Source organism: Larus michahellis, chromosome 8 (genome assembly GCF_964199755.1).
Source record: "Larus michahellis chromosome 8, bLarMic1.1, whole genome shotgun sequence".
NCBI lineage: Eukaryota > Metazoa > Chordata > Aves > Charadriiformes > Laridae > Larus > Larus michahellis.
The window spans coordinates 26,392,816-26,412,416 of NC_133903.1; the positions used below are offsets into that span (position 1 = coordinate 26,392,816).

At 44.1% G+C, this 19,601-nt stretch overlaps 1 protein-coding gene across 4 annotated transcripts in view; it reads right to left on the bottom strand.

Annotated features, from left to right (window-relative positions):
* Positions 1-19,601, bottom strand: part of NOTCH2 (notch receptor 2) — a 91,122-nt gene that overhangs the window by 62,879 nt on the left and 8,642 nt on the right. For all 4 annotated transcript variants that reach the window (XR_012588615.1, XM_074596889.1, XM_074596890.1 and 1 more), the window contains exons 2-4: positions 17,406-17,487; positions 6,993-7,252; positions 5,986-6,321 (exon numbers count right to left, since the gene is read on the bottom strand). Coding sequence is in view for 3 of the 4 variants with exons in the window: in XM_074596889.1 (XP_074452990.1) it covers positions 5,986-6,321; positions 6,993-7,252; positions 17,406-17,487 (678 nt within the window). In the remaining variant the exon portion in view is untranslated. The remainder of the gene's footprint in view (positions 1-5,985; positions 6,322-6,992; positions 7,253-17,405; positions 17,488-19,601) is intronic.

The following is a 19,601-nucleotide window of genomic DNA, read 5'->3' on the forward strand; positions in this document are numbered from 1 at the left end:
GAAGGGACCTTAAAGATCACCCAGTTCCACCCCCCTGCCCTGGGCAGGGACACCTCCCACCAGACCAGGCTGCTCAAAGCCCCATCCAGCCTGGCCTTGAACACCTCCAGGGATGGGGCAGCCACAGCTTCTCTGGGCAACCTGTTCCAGTGCCCCACCACCCTCACAGTAAAGAATTTCTTCCTAATATCCAATCTAAATCTCCCCTCTTTCAGTTTAAAACCGTTACCCCTTGTCCTGTTGCTCCACTCCCTGATAAAGAGTCCCTCCCCATCCTTCCTGTAGCCCCCTTCAGGTACTGGAAGGGGCTCTAAGGTCTCCCCGGAGCCTTCTCTTCTCCAGGCTGTTTACAGCCCCAACTCTCTCAGCCTGTCCTCACAGCAGAGGGGCTCCAGCCCTCTGAGCATCTTTACAGCCCTTCTCTGGTCCTGTTCCAACAGCTCCATGTCCTTCTTGTGCTGAGGACTCCAGAGCTGGACACAATGCTCCAGGTGGGGTCTCACCAGAGTGGAGCAGAGGGGCAGAACCACCTCCCTCCACCTGCTGACCACACTTCTTTTGATGCTGCCCAGGATGCTGTTGACTTTCTGGACTGCAAGCGCACATTGCTGGCTCATGTTGAGCTTCTCATCCACCAGCACAGAAGCGACAAGGAGTGCTATTGCCAAGCTATATCAAGTGCATTAGCATCCATCTTCCATCAAGGAAGAACGCTCAAGATAAAAAAAAAGAGACCGGCATTATTACCCTCTCCCTTCAAAGCCCTTCCCACTACCACCCCAGATCCTGCAAATTTCATGGCCATAGAGAAGGTTAAACTGAAGAAGAAATATACCATGGTTAGTCTGAACCCTAATCATCACATCAGTGCCTTCCTGGCAAAAGGTGCTGAGGAATAACTACCAAGGAATACAATCAGTATCAGATCTCTACATTTAAAACCATATAAAGTTACAGGGCATGCCCAAAGGGTCAGCTGTAAAACAGAGGGGTGTCCTATCAGCTTGCTTTTCAGCTTGAGGAGGATCGTTCCACTGACTACAAATTCCACTCATGCCAGCAATGTGATCAGCATGGAAATGCACGCAGAACCACAAACTCAAGAAGTTTAAGTTCCTATCCTTTCAGCTCGGACAATATGAACACCTAGCCTACTTTCTAAGAAAGAAATTCCTGAAGGCAAGCATTTATTTAAAACTATCTTACTGTACTGCACACAAATTTAAAGTGGCCCAATAATTTTGAGTAATAATAAAGCATGGAAGGCACCACACCACTGCACATGTTCTCATTTTAACCAGCTATATCGCCTGCCATCTAAGAGCTGGGTCCTCAAGCACCTCATGCAAATGTAGAAAACCATTAATCCCACACTAAAAGCTGGAGGATACCACTGGTGACAGCAGAACAGAAATTAAAAAAGAGCTTACAAAAAAAAAAAAAAGCAATGTAGTAAAAGGTTCAAGAGAAATGACACTGAGCCAAGTGTGCTCAGTCAAAACGTATCTCCAAGGGAAAGGGAATCGGGAAGGGTTGAAACAGTGAAGACGACACTATTTTGAGCGCACAGCTGAAGAAAACACAAGTTTCCTTTTTGGTAACTTCCCAACTCCCAAATTCCCTTTAAATTTGTCTTACGCCGAAGAACAACTTTTGGCTTAGTTTCAGACCATCTAAAAAGCTGTAAAGGCATGATTTTAGCGTCCTCTTCAAGTTGAACTTACACCGCAATATTGTGACCTGCTTAATTGGTAAATAACACTGTCCTAGAGAAGTTTAGGTTTCATCGGTAAAACCAGTCCTTTAGAGACATGGCTGTTTGGGCCAACGCACCTACGTCTGAGCACGACAAGCATGAAGCTGCTGTGAGAGATGTGAACTTTTCTTAAGCCGGGTCCCAGGATCACATTTTGCAGTTGCATAACCCGACTCTTTTCCAGAAAGCCAAAGGGTTCGCATATTTGGACACCTGACACTGTTTCCTGTTCCCCCCTGTGCTGGGACTTCACATGTTGTCCTTTGCTTTCCCCCTCCAAGAGGACAGTGTGCAATACATATCCTGACTTTTGCTCCGTATCTCCAAGCACAGCAAACTAAGGAATGAGAACCTCAAGGGGAAAAGCGTTCCCACTGCTAACAGCATGTTGTTCCTCCTCTCGTAGGCAGACGGATACGAGCAGATAACTTTACTCCTATGTCATCTGAAGCCTCCACCCCATTCCAGAGCACTACAATCAACTCCCTCCAAATCTTAATCCTTAGCCTCATTTCAATTACACCTTGGATTTTCTGCAGGGCCAATTAATCGTGGGGATAAGAAATTATACCTGAACAAAAATGTCAAGTTAATGCCAGATTTAGGGCCTGCTGGCAAGAAATTAGGGATCTTGACAGAGTGATAAAACTGACCTGCGTCATTTTAACACAGAAGTAAGGTTCTGCAGAGCAGGTGCCCAACAGCAGTTGCCTGCATGCAACTCCAACAGCTCAGCTTCTTGAAATAAAGATGAGATGGGCTACTCCAGGTAAGGAGGCGGCTCACCCAGGGCAGAGGGGCACACAAGGCCACCTGGCACCCCGAGACCGCCGCCACACGGAGCCTCACACCCCACAGGATGCGGCTCACCTCCAGATCCCCACAGGCGGGAGGTCCTCCCTGCCGCAGGAAATTCAGGAGGGCTGCCGGACCCCGCTCCTGATGCTCCGCTACAAACCGGCGTGAGGTTACTTCCTCTTCCCAGGAAGTGTTCCAGCTCTCATAAACAGCCTGCTCCGGCCTGACAGATCGTTTCCTGAACAAGCCCTTGGAATTCCCTAGGGTCCTTATCTTAGTTAATGGGTAATTATTTTGATGGATAACAATGAATAATCACTTTCCCAGCTAAGAACTTCCTCTATTGACTTGTTTTAACATTCCATTAAAGGTTAGATGCCAAATGAACTCCTTTTTTGTCAAATATTTATAGCTACGAGCTCATTCTTATGTCTTTGAAGGAGTTGCTAATGCTTCAGGTTAAGTCTCTTTCACAGAAGTTTTATTTTTTTTTTTTTTTTTACTATGACTCTCTGCTCTGATTGACCTAACATGCTGACTTGTCTACAATCTTGTTTTTACCTAAATCAACAAAGCCCGGAGGAAAAATGATTACACCAGATGGCTAGAAAATAAGTAGTTATCTTTTATATAGATGTAATACTGACAGTGTATACAACTCTTTGCTTACACTTGCCACCAAATGCTGACTTCTAACACGCATGACTTCATGAATTACCTAACGCAAGATTTGTTTGTGTAAATCCACAAGTGAAATGAGAACCTGAGAGTTTAAAATAGCAGCTTGACTACACTGTATGTAAACAGCACTTGTATTAACGTAGAAAAAGCTGATGGGACACATAACTCCAGGTTGTAGGGTTTTTTTCCCCATGTTTTCAAGCTCTTATTCTAATGTATCTGTATTTGCAGAAGATGGAATTCACTTAAAAGCTAAAATGAGAACACCTACAGGAAAAAAGAACCCACTCCAGGGTCAGTCCAGGGGCAACCTAATTATGCCTAAATTGCTGTTTGGACACAATCAGTTTCTTCAAAGCAGTTTCTCAGGTCACAAGATGCAAAAGTCACATCAAAAACCGTTCCAGCAGTTCAAGATGTAACTGCCTCCTGCCTCTACGGCCATAACGCTGAGCAATGGGAACATCTTAAGGCAGTCCACAAGGAACGGCTAGAGCAATTCCATTTATAGTCACAATATCATCGGCATCGCTCCAATTGAGAGAGGGAATCTAAAGAGGAATTTCTAGTCCATAACCTTGGCACTCTCTTCCAGATGAGCAGGCCTCGTTCACATCCTCCCCGGGCGTGACAGGCCACCATTTCTCTTCTCTTTCTGTTGACCTTTCCTTCCCAGACAGAACCTTTTCCAACACTTCCGAATTTTCGCCTTCACTAAGGCTGAAGAAATGGCTGGGTGCCTTGCCTTTATCAAAGAGTTCAATGTAAGCATTTTGGCCCCTTCAACCTCTCCCTTTTTTTGCTGTTTTTCAAATGACTAGCTTTGTTTGGTTTTGTTTGTTTGTTGTTTTTTTTTTAAATCAAGCTAGCAAAACAACATGACCAACTTCAACAAATACAGGAAATACAGAAGTGAAGGCTCTCAAAGCCGCATTAACTCACCCCCACTATACGCGTTGTGTAATAGGTCCAAAAAAGCAGCTAATAATCCAAAAACGTGTGTGAGCAGTGTGGGTGTGTAACTGTTGCTATAGTAATCTCATTTTCATTTCCTGACCACAGTTTAGCCAGCCCACATGCTTGTCTAAGGGAAAATGTGCTCCTACCCAGTCTCGTGCCCCCGTAAGAGAATTACGAAAGCAAACTGTCTTATCAGCTTTACAGGATCAAGTCCTTCAAACTTCATCTTCTTCTCCCCTTCTCCCCACCACACTGTTTCTGCACGAGATCTTAAACTCCTTGAACTGGCTAAACAGATCTGACTTTAAGAAAACTCTGAATTTCTGATCGAGCCTGTTAATCCAGAGATACTTAGTTTGCAACTTCACTTTAAAAAGATGCAAAGCAGAAAAGCAATAAATTCCCTGAGAACAACTGTTAGTTAAGAGACAGCATTTTCAAAGATGCTGTATGTTCAAGCACTGTTTCTTCAAGCAGAGTTAGAAACGGTTGCTTTCACACAAAAATAAAGATGATACATCCATCTATTTTAAGATCGACTTTCCTAAATTCTTCAAAGTCACATGCTTGCTCAGACAACCTTGTTGTGCAGGCACTTGCTAAGGTTGGCAATGTACATTTAAGGTCATTTGAGCCAACACCGCAAGACAAAAGTCTCCAAAAAAAGAGTATTTTTCAGAAGTTAAGTTCTAAATGCTCTTTCCACACATACCTGCGACTCCAGATGATCCTCATGAGAACGCAGTCACCCTACTTTCAGCCTAAACAGTATATGGCAGCCACATCTTTCACATAAATAACAACAGAGAAATGCTTAAGGGAGGAGAGTTTACTTTTCCAGATTACCACACACCAAGTGTTCATGTGCCAAACTGCAATACACTTAAGTAGGAAGTCTAGTCAAAAGCATTTCCAAACAATCAGTTTCCCATGGACTGAGCTAGTGAAAAAAAAATATCAGCCTAAAAAAAACCAAAACCATCCTGATATGCAAAGACAACTAGTACTGCCCTATGGTCGGTATAACAAGGGGATGGGGAAGAACAGGACAGGATGAGACCACTAGGGTCCCAACCAGGTGACATATGGTCATTTGCAGGGATGGGTGCCTTGGTGATTGGAGCTCAGCTTGACACACAAAACCAAGACAGCCCAGGATCCCGAGTAAGCACGTCACCCCTGCTGTGGATGAACTCAGGGCAGCCAAGAGCATCAGAAAACAAGCAAGCATAATTTATCCAGAGGTATTACAGGACAAAAAGGGTGTGGTGAGTTGGAAATGGCATCTCATAAGATTTGGAGGAACTGGAGGAGAAAACGGAAGGGAATAGGATCTAGTATGCTTTAGGTGTAAAGACTAAGGAAATAGACACGTGTTCATCTTCAAAGACTGAAACTGACTGTGGCCTTTACTGACCCAAAACTATGTATTTGTAGAGGTTTATGTTCATAGAATTTCACCTCCTAATGCCCATTTGGAGTGTAACACCTTAATCTCCTTGAGTTTACCTCATCGTTCTTAACCTACTTGATTCTCTGCCACTGACTGGATTCTAAAGAAATCTATCATTTCTAGCCTTCTTCCCTTTTATTCCCTTCCATATGATGAAATCCTGACACTCAGACATTAATATCCCAGCAGAGCTTCCTGCCTTGCTGAGGATTTCTCCAGTCAACCTTACATTACACGAACATCACACAGAAACTCCAAGAGAAACTTTCATAAGAACAGAGACAGGAATACAGCGACAAGACTACGAAACCAAGCACTTTGAAGAAGCATCATTTACCTGGCAGGCAGTTGCACTCGAAGGTGAAGTCACTTGTTTGATGACAAGTTCCTCCATTCATACAGGGCGATGGTGAACACGGCACATACACGCTCTCGCAGCGATGCCCTGTATAGCCTGGCTTGCACTGACATCGGTACGAACCGGGCAAATTGACACAAGTCCCACCGTGTTGACAAAGGCCTGGTGTGGCACATTCATTCACATCTATCTCACACTTCTGGCCAGTGTAGCCAGACAGACAGATGCAGGAGAACTTATTTCCAGATACAGTACATGTACTTCCATTGGCACAAGGTTGAGATGTACAGGCATCAATCCACTGGCAATCCTTTCCTGTAGGATGAGGACAGAGCACTCCGTTAAGAAGTTACTTCTATGGAAAATAGTGTTGCCTTCACACTACCTCAAAATAATCATTGTAGTAAACCTTAAAATTATTACAGGAAAACTTATGTCTGCATTTTACAGTATTATCAATTTGCTGGTTACACTACAAAGTCATTTTATTTACAGGGTAGCAGCAAGATACAGAATGTTGTGATTTATAGAAATAACCCATGAACTGAAATCATACTACACACTGACAGTCACTCGTCTTCTGTGTCCCCTTCAAGAATAAAAGCAGCGAGTTTCCACGCTTCTCCTCAGGCACCCAATTATACTTTTCCCATAGAAAGATTTTGCTGGCCAAGTTTACTTCGTTTTTTTCTAGAAGGTAGACTCTGAACTCAAAGTGCAGCAGCCACTCAGTAGCTTCTGCAGTCAGTTTTCCCATGTGGGCAACCCCACAAGATCTAAATGTCTTTCTGCTTACGTGTAAAGGCTAGGGAGTTCGATTCCCTACCCCCCCTTTGCTTTTTTTGGTCATGAAGTCATTTTGGCTTCTTTTCATTTCCTGTGCTGGAGCTAGTAAATTTGACAGCGTATTATGACTGCCCCAGAACATTCCAGGCTCAAGTAATTCACAAAGGAGAGAATCCGGAGGTACAAAGGCAGAACCTCACCTGTGTAACCTGGAGGACAGACACACTCGTAGGTTTCCTGGCTGTGGGGATGACAAGTTCCTCCATTCAGGCAGGGCTGGGACACGTAGCAGAGGTGCGATTCGGAATATTGACATTCCTCTCCCGTGAACCCTGGAGCACATTTGCAGGTAGCCTTTCCTATCAGAGACGTAGTTTCACAAGTTCCCCCGTTCTTACAGGTATTGCTTTCACAAGGGTTTCTGTACTGACAGTAGTCTCCAAGAAAGCCTTCTCGACACCTGCAACAGAGAAGAAATTATTTGCGCCACATTCACCTGAAGTCTTGCTGTTCTGGGAAGATACCCGAAATGAAGTCCCATCACCACCCCGAGTCTTGGAATTTGCCATAATTAGTGGTAACACTAACAGTCCTAAACAGTAACGTCATGGATGTAACAGGGCCTTCCTCTGGGATTGTCCCAAATGAGGCCACTGAAAACTTCAGTTCATATTGTGAAATCGCTTATTACAAAATAAATAAATAAAATACTGCATACAAACGGAGTTATATGAAATGTAGGAACAACTTCTTGCACTTCCTTTCAAAACTTCAGTAAAAGCCTAAGCGTTAAAGAACTGCTGAGTAACAATTAATTCCTTGCACCTACTCCCATTCTAACAAGCATCCTTTATCAGCAGGAAGGCAACTGTTTCAGGAACAAACACCAGGTATTATCCATCTTCCAAAATATTTATAAACCTTGTACAAATGGCGCATCTGAAAGGATCTTTCTCCAGAAGACTCCCATGAGACAGGAATATACTGTTATCCTCATGTTGATAAGTGCATCTGGGACTGCAACATGCTGCAGCCTGCGCTCAGCTGAAGTCAGGTCTCCCACGCCCCTGGCCAGCACCCTAACGACAAGGTCATTGTTCCTCTGTCTCCCACAGAAAAAATGAATACACACACACACTATCTACAATGAGGGTAATATTTTATACAAAGATCTGCGCTTGTGGAATAATTGCAGTTATTTCTCTCTAACCTAAACTTATGTCAATACAGCCTGACAACACTTGTCAGCTGTAATCCATCTTTTAAACGGCCTTTGTACTACGGATTTTCCATTTAGCTTCCAGCAATACAGGACGTGGGCATGCAAGCCTGCAGACCCCACGGTTCCCTTTGCTTCTTTCAGGTATTTGCTTTCTTTCAGAAAACTGCAAGAGTATATACTAGATAAAAATAACACCTAACATACAGAACAGGACTGTCCACTTGCAGGTTTTTTTTCCCTGTAATGCACAGCTGCATGCTTTAACTGGTAATTAACCCAAGATATATGCAGCCTGAGAGAATATGTATTTCACAGCAAAAAAATCTCCGAGGTGAACGTTAGATATGCAGTGGTCCAGAACAGGATAGATGCAAGTACTAAATCAATGACGCACTCAAATCTAAAGGGAGGAGATTCCCATTGCAAGAAATACACAAAGTCTCTAGCCTCCAGACAAGAACGTAACAGTAAGGAGACTGCCTTTTCCTTATGCATTTAGAAGTATACGGTAGATTAAACAATAAAACAAACAAAAAAAAAAATCCCACCTAACTAACTGGATAGGCCTTAAAATTCAGTTTAAAATCAAAGAATGGTTATGAAGCTCTGTTTTAAACAGAATACTACAGGGATCTGCCTTTGTTCCTATGCTATTCAACACTTCTATCAGTGAATAACAACGGAAAACATCAGCGATGATCAAACACAGAGGTGAGAGAGAAGAAAAGTTCTCCATAGAGAGTAGTAACACAAACTGCTTAACGAAGCAGTCAGGACGCAAAGTGCACTTTAGCACCGTAAAGTCATACATCTAGGAAAAAAAAACAACCATACACAGCATCCTCCCCAAAACAGGCGACTGATCTGGGAAAGATGGACTTGCTCTGGCAGTTCCTAACAGTCAGCTGAAGGCAAATTCCTAGCATGACAGTTTGGCCAGGAATACTTTAGTTGTACAAACAACAAATACCAAGCAGAAGTAAATGAGGTTATGCTACACCTGCTACTTGCATGGCACAACCATCACATCGGTTCTGGTGTCTGCTCTTTAAGAGGGAAGAGCTGAAATGAATTCAAAGAAGCCAACAGTAATAAGTAACAGAAAACTCTTGATGCAATGTAAAGCTCAGACAGCACCATCTATTTATCAAAGGGAAAAGAGAAGGAGACAGTTAATCAAAAGCTTCAAGTACCCGTAAAGAAACTCAGATTTAACAATAATTCCCAATCTGGAAGGTACAGGGATAACAGAACTAAGCAGCCAGAAGTTTAAGCTAGATAAATTCAACTCAGAAATAGGGTAATATCTTTATCTTCAGACACAGACTTATATGCAGTCTCTCAGCAGTGGAGAGAAACAACTGGAACGATGCATTTAAGGTCGCAGTGGAATTTCTCCATCACTCAAGCTTGTTTAAAAGAACACCAGGATTGGTTGCTTCGGAAAGAGTATGCACGCTAGTTCAAACACAGCTATTCACAGAGGTTATTATCCGAGTTACGCAAGGGGTCATTACTAGATGACCACAACTGTTTTTTCTCATGTTAAAATTTATTAAATAGCTTTAGCCCTATGTCTAAAGCAGGAAAGTCACATAATAGATGTGCATAATCGTAATTTACCATTCCCCACACCCAAATTAGGCTCCTTTCACCGTACCTTAATACTTTCAACTTCGTACCCAAGAACAGACATGAAAGAAGAGGGGTTTTTTGAAGGGCAAGGCAGGATTAATAAAGTTATAGAAAGCAAATCCTGAGACAGTATCATTTGCAGAATATCCTCTGCTTCTTGTGCCATCCCGGGTATAACAGCCGAAGGCTGTTAGTCAGCATGAGCTGCTGCCATATCACACCAGAGGCAAGTCTTTGGGTATTCGAGGCTTCCACCACGGCACTTCTACAGGCTTCCTTTAACATCCCAAATCCCTCCTCGATACGGGTTAGAAATGAGTCCAAACGCCAGCGGGCTACAGCACGGCTCTGTAGGCGCTCGATCACACAGGGATCTGGCACCCAGCGAAGACGGCTGTGCCAGGAGCTGGAGCACTGCTCGACTCCCACGGCAGTCAAGCCTGCACACGGTGCACTGGCTAGCTCTGCTCAGGGACCGTCTGGATAACCGCAATTAAATCATGTTTCTGGACATCTACATGCAGCTGACGAATGTGTAAAGTCAAATTGAGCTTCAGTCCCAAAAGGCTTATGAGATTGCGTTATAGGGATTTCTTCTGGGTTCACCAGCACCAGTGATGGGGAGGTTTGGGCAGCTCGGCTGTCCTCAGGGTCAGCAGTACACCAAGCTCCTCAGACTAAGTGCAGCCGACACAGGCCACGCGCTTGTAGTTCTCTTTGTCATGAGAGAGCGAGCAACAAGCCAGAACTTCACAGAATCCCACCTAGGGCATCTCATCAAGCAAACGAGAGGCCTTCCAACACCACCCAGCACTCCAACAAATACAAAATAAACCAAAAACACACCTCAAAGATAAGTCCTAAAGTCCTTTTCCATTGGGAGGCCGTAAAAGAAACTAGAAACTCTAGAGGAACATCTCATATTTTGTCCACAAGCAAATAAGCCACCAAAATAACACCTTCTCTCCCACCCCAACACTCAGGGATACTGGAAGGTGCATTTAACTGTTGCCCCTGGGTAACAGGGGGGAGGGAGCCTAAACACTGATTTAGAGTATTGCTGGTACGATTTAAGAGGAAAGCCGAGACCTGTGCTCTGAAGCAACGCTTGCAACCATCACCCACAAACGGCCCAGCGTTTTGTACACAAATGTTCTGGTACAAAGTTGAAGAGCGCTCCAAGACCAGGCTTGTTCTGGTATCTTCTGAGGCTAATCAGAAAAACACGAGGGGAGCGCTCCAGAAGGGAACAGCAAAAGCTCTTTTAACTTTAGCTATTTATATTTGGAAGGACAAAGCCTTACAGAACATGCCAGAGGGACCGTGCCTGCCTGTGGAAAGATGGCAGGTCAGGTATACATGGCCCTCGTACCCACCATTTTGTTCTCCTCCTGGAGAAGCGCTTGGTCACACAGTTATGCAATTTTCCCCTCCAGCAATTCAGTGCAATCCTTTTTTGAACGTTAAAGAACAAAAAACCTACAGTCCGGATTTTCAACCATGTCTCCTGTCATCAACATTTCTAGGCACAAATACTAGCAATTTAGATCTAAATGTTGGCAGCGACAAAACTGCAAATATTTGCCCCTGATTCATGTTGGGCACTGCATTGTTTCTCTAAAAATAGAGGCAAACACTGAAAAAGCGGGGTCTAAGTCCAGGCAACTTTAAAGGATATGATTATCGTCAACAGCAACTCCAGCTTCCCACCACCCCTGCTCTGCGCTCATCCCAACCTCACTCTTTCAAATTCTCTTTTGGAGAGGGCAGAAAAAAAAAAAAAGCCACTTGTCTACAGAGCAGCTTAAAATTGTAGCAGCTTGTGTCAGCTCCAAAGGACACGCTCAGAACAGGAAACCGAATCTTTTCCAAATAAAAGCCACTGTTTCTCCTCAGTTTTCCATCTAGCACTCAGAAACAGAAACAGGAAGATGCAGTTTGTTCTGGCACTTTCTGGAAGCACATGAGGTCTCTTCAACCTACTTCGACAGGAATTTAATCTTTTAAGAACGAATTTCACATACAACTTAATTCAAATCATGATTTCTGAGAGCTAGAGAGTTTGAAATGGGAAAATGTCCTGTGGGCTGCATCAGCTATGCAGCTGCTTCTAATTAAAGCTTCTCCTTTACTCTCTCTGGGCTACTTTCCAGCACAAATACTTTAGTCAGAGCTCAGCCCGTTTTTTTTTTTTTTCCCTCCTCCTTTTCAGCTCCAGCCTGCATTTGCCTTTGCTCAGGCTCTCATGGAGCTAAACAAGAGACGTAAAAAACAAAATGAAGGTATTTATCCAAATTTGAAGTATCCACAAATCCACAGAGCCGCGTTCACTCTAACAAGCTAGCGCTACAAAGTGAAAGTAGAAGACTCAACAAAAGCTGCATTTTTGGCTCTTCTGCCACAAAACTCCATTGAAGTTACCTCCCAATACTTAGCTCTCTCTTGCTTCCAGACTTCTGGAAAATACGTCTGGCCCGTTGGAAAAATCTCTTTATCTGCCATACTATATTTGCTTGGGCACACATGTAGGACGGTTCTGCAAATGCACCTTATAGACTGTTTTAGACCAGTCTTCCAGATGTTTGATTTTCATGGGAGTTTCCTAGCCGGGCCCAGTGATATCATCTGGAGATGCACAGAAGGAAGCAGATGGCTTTAATTTAAAACGCGAAGGGAAGAATTCCCTGGTAGTCTTGCTTCTCCCCCCTCCTCAACCCAACACTCCCTTCGCTTCGATTGGAAGATGCTTCAACGGAGGGGGGCAGAGGGGGAAATGCAGTCTGATGACTAACGTGAGAAGGGTCCCAGCTATTTCGCTCCAGATTTTAACCAGACTTCCCTCTGGCTCCCGACTTCTGACTCCCACACCTACACCTCCTCTGAGGAGGGAGAACAGGATTCTCTGGTTAGCTTTACCAAACGCTCCTTCCCATGTCTCAAGGCTCCCATCTATGCGTCATACTCTGAATGTAAACGATGGGATGGGACGGCCTCCCAGTCGCGCATTTAAAGTAGTACACAGCTATTGTTTCCAGTCCACAGAAAGCCCTTCCACAGTGAACCACTCCGCAATACACCGAGGAGTAACAGCAACCAGAATCTGAACAGGCAAGGTCTTCAGTTCAGGTTTTGGTTTTTTTTCAGTTCTGCACAGTTCAGCTTTTTCTGACCAGCTGTGAGCAGCTTTTGGTCTGCACAGGTAAATCACAACAGGAAAGTTTCATCTGAGTGACTCACATCACCACTTTGTTCCCAGATTTGAAGCTAGAAGTGTGCTTACTCTCCCCTTTTCCCTCTGCCCTGGTCTCTAGGGTCTCCTTTAACTTCTGAAAGTAGACAGAGGGAAAGACGAAAGGGCAGCCCATTCTCAGAAAGGGACAACTTCTCAACTGTTGCATTTAGCCTCTTCTGGAAAACTCTCAGACCTCATCCTGCTACAAGGTCTCCTATGGGTATTCCCCATTCACTAGTCTAGGAGTGATTAGTCTCTCGAGATAGATCCTGAGAAGATATCTGCTGCAGTCTCAGAAGCAGTTCTGCAGCCTAGGATCTTGCCTTCGGCCCCAGAAGTGCGCTTAAATCCGAGTTAAAGTTCATTTATGAAGATCCCGCTGGAAAGGCAGGCACATCCAAAACCTGGAAAGGGGGTTGGAGTTACTGGGGGTTAGAATTGGGATAGAAGCCCCTTACTGCCATGCTGTTGCTAATTTGAGTTCAGCACGCTTTGAGGTCCTCCTGTTGCCAACCTGCAGGTAAGAAGTAAAAACTGTATTGTGTAACGTAAAAGCAGGCACAAACTTCAGCACACAGTGGGGAAAAAAACCCCAAAAAACTACTGCTCACTGAAGAGCAGCCTGGTCTAGTGGGAGGTGTCCCTGCCCAGGGCAGGGGGTTGGAACTAGATGATCTTTAAGGTCCCTTCCAACCTAAACCATTCTATGATACTATAAGAGGCACAGAAGCACACAAAGCTGCACAGATCCGAACAGCTTTGGGCATGAAAGGATGTGCTGAAGGAGACTGTCCTTTTGGAATCAGCCAGTGTCAGCAGTCTCCTCTTTTGACTAAGCACAGCAAACAAGCCACGATTGCCGCTGTACCTTTCTTTTTGTTTTTCCTTTTACCATCAGGACCTGAAAAAAAGACACTAGAGTTAAAGCAGTTCATAGAGAGGTACCGATATCCCTGCTGGGCACACAATGTGCCCCAGTTCTAAGGTCAAAAAAATCCCATGTTAAAAACCTGCAAAGCACGAGAAGCAGCAAGGCCCGGTTTCCTCTCTAAACCTTGGAGCACCCCTGCCCCAACTCCCTTCCGTCTCACTTCTGCTTCTCTCTCTGGCACCGTCTTGCTTCTGCTCGCTGTCACTGGGGAGGGAAGTTGGGAGAGGCCACAGCTGCCAAACATGGGGACACCAGTCAAGACGCCTTCTACTTGAGGGCCCTGCCCCAGGCTGAGCACAGAGGGGCTGCCCAACCCCGCATCCCCCTCAGGAGAGCACAAGAGCCTCAGAAAACAGCGGGCAGTGATGCCGAAAAAATAAATCTCTGTTCTGCTTTGATTGTCCTTGAAACCGCTCCCTGTAGCCAACGCCTTCTCAGCCTGCCCACAACTGCAGAAATACTGCAAGACACATATGCCGTCCCCCAGACTCTCACTCCTACTTTCCCTGTTGTCTCGCAGCAGGGAGACGGGAAAGGGTTTTCCTGTGATGGTCACAATTAGCATTAAGCAACAAGCAACTGTCACCCTGCTTCTCTGCTGGATGCGAGAGGATGCAAGAAGGCTCCTCCTTCATGTTTAACACCTCAATGCACAAAAGGCTGCCTGGAGATGCTTTAAGAGGGGGGAAGCCCCAAAAAACAACAAAACCAAACCCATCACAGTGCAATGCCAAGCCAAACCACAAAGTGCAACTGCCTTTTGCCAAAGTGGCACCCAGAAAGCTCGGAAGGGCAGGTCCCGTTCGTCCTGTCGTTGGCCATAGGGCCGTATTCCTTGGAATAAGGTCTGCGTCCTCACCAGGCCTGTCACTGGATGGGTGTAGAAAGAGCCCTCAAACAAACAGCCCTCTCCCTTGGGAGACGCAAACGCAGGAATGCGTAATTTTCTAAATATAAAAAAATCAAGGTCAAAGAAGGTCAGCGATTCTATCAAACAGTGCCACAGAACAACAGCCATGGGCCAGCAGCGTCTCCAGGGGAACGGAGCAACTTAAAGGGCGCTCGCAAGAGCAATCTGATAAAGATCCAACTCCGATTTCCTTACAAGGGTCACCATCGCTGTTCCCATAACAGAAGCCAGATGCACCCAGAATAAAGGTTTCTTTGCAGAAAAACAGCTTTCGCTTTTAATGGAGTAGGTGCCACAGGATTTTCTGACAAAGAAAGCTGTGCCAGCACTAAGCCGTCACTCGCCGCTTTGCCAAAATATCAAGACTTTTTTTGTTTATCGGTGCTTACATTACTCATGTCTTAATCATTGTATATCATTACCTCTGATGCAGGTAGCCCCTCAGCTATTCGCTCATTTTCTTACAGACAGCAAGATTAACTAGACGGACTGACCACACACTAGAGCAAACAACTGGGCCGAGAGGAGGTACAGAAAGAGGAAGAGAGCCTATTATAAAAACTTATTGCCCAGCAGAGGAAGTACTGCAGAAAACTTGGAAAAAAAAAAAAAGTGGAAGGGGTGGAGATTTAGCTAATTGGCGAGTGATCCTGCAGAGCTAGAAGCCCAGTTCAGTTTCCTAACAAAACATTTCTACTCTTACAGCCATGAAAAACTTCAGAAAGTCATTTAGGTTACGCTACCAGATAGAAAGTTCCCCTATTCGGAGTTCCTCATAGTGCAGGAAAGAAAAAAAAAGTTAAAACCAAAACAGGATGCTAAGAATCAGCCTGCTAAAGGTAGACTCTCCTCAATTAAGACGGGTTTTTTGCTATTTTTTCCTTCCTTTCTGCAAAAAAAAGTTATCGAGCCAGAATTAGAAAACAGACACGTACTAATCTCTGTATACAGGCCTCTATTAGCTTTTCCAATTACTCTGGCACCTGTAAAGGGACTGAGCTGTTACTCGAAGGAGGGGTTGGCTTAAGACCTGCAAGAAGACTTTGCACAAAAAGGAAGAGGGCAACATTAGAATTATAAATAACTCTGTACGCTAAAAGAGAAATAAACCTAAGAGTGGTCAAAGCTGCCAGTGTGATAAGGGAAACGCGTCAAGATCTGGAGTGCACTACGAATACTGAATGGAAGTTAATCAGATGAACCAACTAAACAATTTTTATTTTTTTTATATAGTCTAAGACATAGTTACAAGGAACAAATTGGAGAAAACATCCTTAGGAAGGTAGAAGTGGCACCAACATAAATAGCGGTCTTGTTTATTACCTTCACCATGACCCACATGCTTTGGCTCCAGACGCTTGAGTATGCCTCAGAAAGACCTACTAACATCGCACAATTTCTTGTTTCACTCTTAAAATACAGGTGAAAAGCAGGAGAAGTTCCAGCCTTCTTTTCAGAAGGGCAGCTCGTTTCTGTTGGCAGCAATATAAAGCCATGGAAAGGAAAAGACTAGGAAGCAGTAATAGTTAAAAATTTGGAAAAAAAACCCCAACAACCAGGGAATAAAAAGTTAAATATTTGCCTTTCTATGGCCTTTCTGCACATCAGGTATTGATTTGAAACTGAGAACCACCTCAAATTAGATTATGATTTCCCCTTTGTGCGCCACAGGTGCAATTTAAGTATATTGAGTTTGATGTACCACATCAACAGAAAGAATTAAAGGTTCTGGCTAGGGAAGATGGATGCGTAGAAAAGGGTGAAGAGTGGAGTTGTTTGTTAGCCAAGCTAAACTAACAAGACAAAATTCGCTAACATTTAAAGAATGTTGGCATTAAGAAAAAAGGGATTTAACATGCTAGAAAATGGCACAAGTTTCACTGATGAAGTAAACGAGGTTTAGAAAATAATCCATTTACTGCAGACGTAGTAAATTAACCCTGCTAAACAAGGAGGATTTATCTTTTTGCAAAATATCACTTCATTTAAAGAAAAAAAAATGTAAATACTGCAGTTTGAAAGGTGAACTGCATTTAAATAGATGTGATATCATTCTCCAGACACCACACACACTGACAAAGCTCCTGCTGATCAGCTTTCCATGCAGCAGCAAAGAGAAGGCGCCATTGAAGACGGGTGTCAACATTTACCAAAACCAATTATGCGATAAAGGCAAAAGTGGGTGTTTGTTTGGGGTTTTCTGTTAGTTTGTTTTTGCAACTCCCACATATTACTTGCTCTCCCGCATGCAGAAGGGAACTGGCACACTTCAGAGTGCCGAGCAGTTCTGAAAAACCTCCTAAAAATATTCAAACTGTGGCTGAAGCTCTACCATGTAAGACAAGCTATAAGATGGAGCGCAAGTTCCAACTTAATTTGTGGGTCTGGAAACAAGATAGAGTTTACCTCTAGGATCGCTTCGGCCTCGCTTCCTAACCTAATGCAAAAAATCAAACTGACGAGATTCAAAGCCAAAAATCTGAACAAGTATTCCAGATTTCTTAGGTTACAAAAAGCTAGCACGTAAGAACTAATGCATTATCATGAAACACCAACTGTGCTAAAACTGTTACGCTGAACGCACCCGATAAGAAAATCTTAACAATTTACATTTCCTTTCTGGCTAGGACCCTGAATGAAAGAAGATCGGTAATTAAACTGATTAGAAATGAAACCAACTTACTTGCAATATCCTGTACCATTTTGATACGGAATGCACTTTCCCTCATTAACACACGGCTTGGAATCATCCATACACTGCAAAGCTGGAAGAAAAAAAAACAACAGTCAAATCAGTAGCCATACATGTCAAGTCAAAGGTTTATTTGCATATTTTGGGGAATGAAAATCTTACAGTAGGAAATTTTATAAGACTGGAACAAAAACAAAGAGACTATCGCATAGTTTAATTTAATCTCTGGCAGCATCAAAAGCGCCAGACTGAAAAAAGAATCAAATACAGATTTGTTCATCAGGCAACTCAATGTTTCCAGAATTTCTTTTAGGTAGATTTTCAAAGCAAAGCATGCAGTAACTTCAGCAAGCTACAAAGACACGCATGTCCGCACTTGCGTATTTTGGATTAAGTGTCACCAATTACTACTTTCTGATCAAGATTCTGGGGTGAAATTCTCCAAAATGAGAGGCAACTACTCCTATGCCTTCTTTCACAATGTTTTGTCTCAAATTCTTTCCTTCTTTTCTACCATCTCTAGGGACACTCGGCACTGAAATAGTGGCATCTGTCCCCCTCAGAAGTTCACCTGCTGTACGTTTCTAGCAATCCAGAACTTCCTGCAACATCATTACTGTCATGGCACTCAGATCTCAGTCAGGATTGTGTTTGGGAGTAAGTGAAAACATCAGAGATGTTAAAGACTTTCAGCAAAGAATTTGGTCTTTCTAAGGAGGAGATACTCTGTGGCTCAAACCTGACATTTTCCGTATTATGTTTTAAAAAAGGCATGAGGTATGACACAGTTCGGAGCCAGTCATTTTTTATCAAGGTCTGGTGCTGGCCTGGGTGCTCAGTGGGAGCTCTGGTGAGGCCTGTTCTGATGGAAGCGGCACATCAAGCTCCATCTCTGGCAAGTGCTCGTCTCCTCACGGGGACCTGAAGCAACACACCGTGGCTATTTCTGAAGCGACCAGAAGGGCAACAACTATGGAAACCCCACAGGATGAGAGGGCACTCTAGAACCACCAAAATTTAGCCAGTCCACTTAGGCCATTTGAAAAGCACCGTACTAGTGGACAAAGCACTCGGAACCAGAAGATCTGGGTCCTGTCCTAAACTTAGCCACATACCCAGAAGTCTTATCCTCTTCCCAGCCTCCTGGCCCGCAAACACACAATTTCTCTGCCTTTACATACGCTGTTTCAACAGCCTTACTGCATTTGGGAAAGCATTTAGCCTAGGGGCACCATCAAGAACGCCCAACCACCTAAACTGCCCAGCTGCTGTAGGGCAGGTTGCCTTTTTTTAAGGATGGTTTTCCTTTCGTCAAGAGATATTAAATTTTCAATCCAAGGGGCATCAGGGAAAACTGGTCCAAACCACCCCCGAAGTTTACACGCTGGTGACTACAGAACGGGGCTCAGAAAGAGAAGGGTTAATGCACGAGTCCCGCTACGCTCTCCTTGCGACCAGCCTGCATTCAGTCCAGCAATTAGACAACTTGGAACAGACTCCAGTTACTGCTATCCAGGGCTTGAAGTGTTATTTCTCAATAACCCTGGAGCACGTAAACAGGTCACACGCACTACGAGGTACTACTATAGGAGCGTTTCACGCTTGCAATCTGTGTAGAGAATACAGTTAAATTAAACCCAGTTGCCCAGGAAAGTGATCAATATTTCCCACAATATGAGCGTGCCTGTTTCTGTTAGGTTGGTATCTGAAAAAAAAAAAAAAAAAAGGGGCACTTGGATGGGGCTGCTTCTGCAGAGTTCTCAGGAAGTGAACAAAATTCCACTCTGAGCCCCTTTCAGATAACCCCCGAGGTCAGGGTTACCAAGCGACAGAAATATTAACACGAATTTTGCCATGGTATTCCCCCCCACAGTGGCCAAAAAACCGCTGACGCTGGCTTGCACCTGTCTGACAATTTTTCTCCCATTTAACGGCACCGTCCATGAGGCTTCAGCTCCAAACTTCATCTGCTTCTGTCTAACACTACAGCAGCTTGTTTTCACAGCAAAGATTAGCTCCAGTCAGCACGGTTCAGTTACGCTACAGTGTTCAAGAGAAACTGCGAAAGGACCTGTGATGATTCAGACTTTTCTTACCACCTTATGCTACTCCAGGGAAACAGAGGAAGGTGAAAATCAGCCTTACCAGGCTTCAGAGAACCGGGGGCGGGGGGAAGGAGACTGGGTA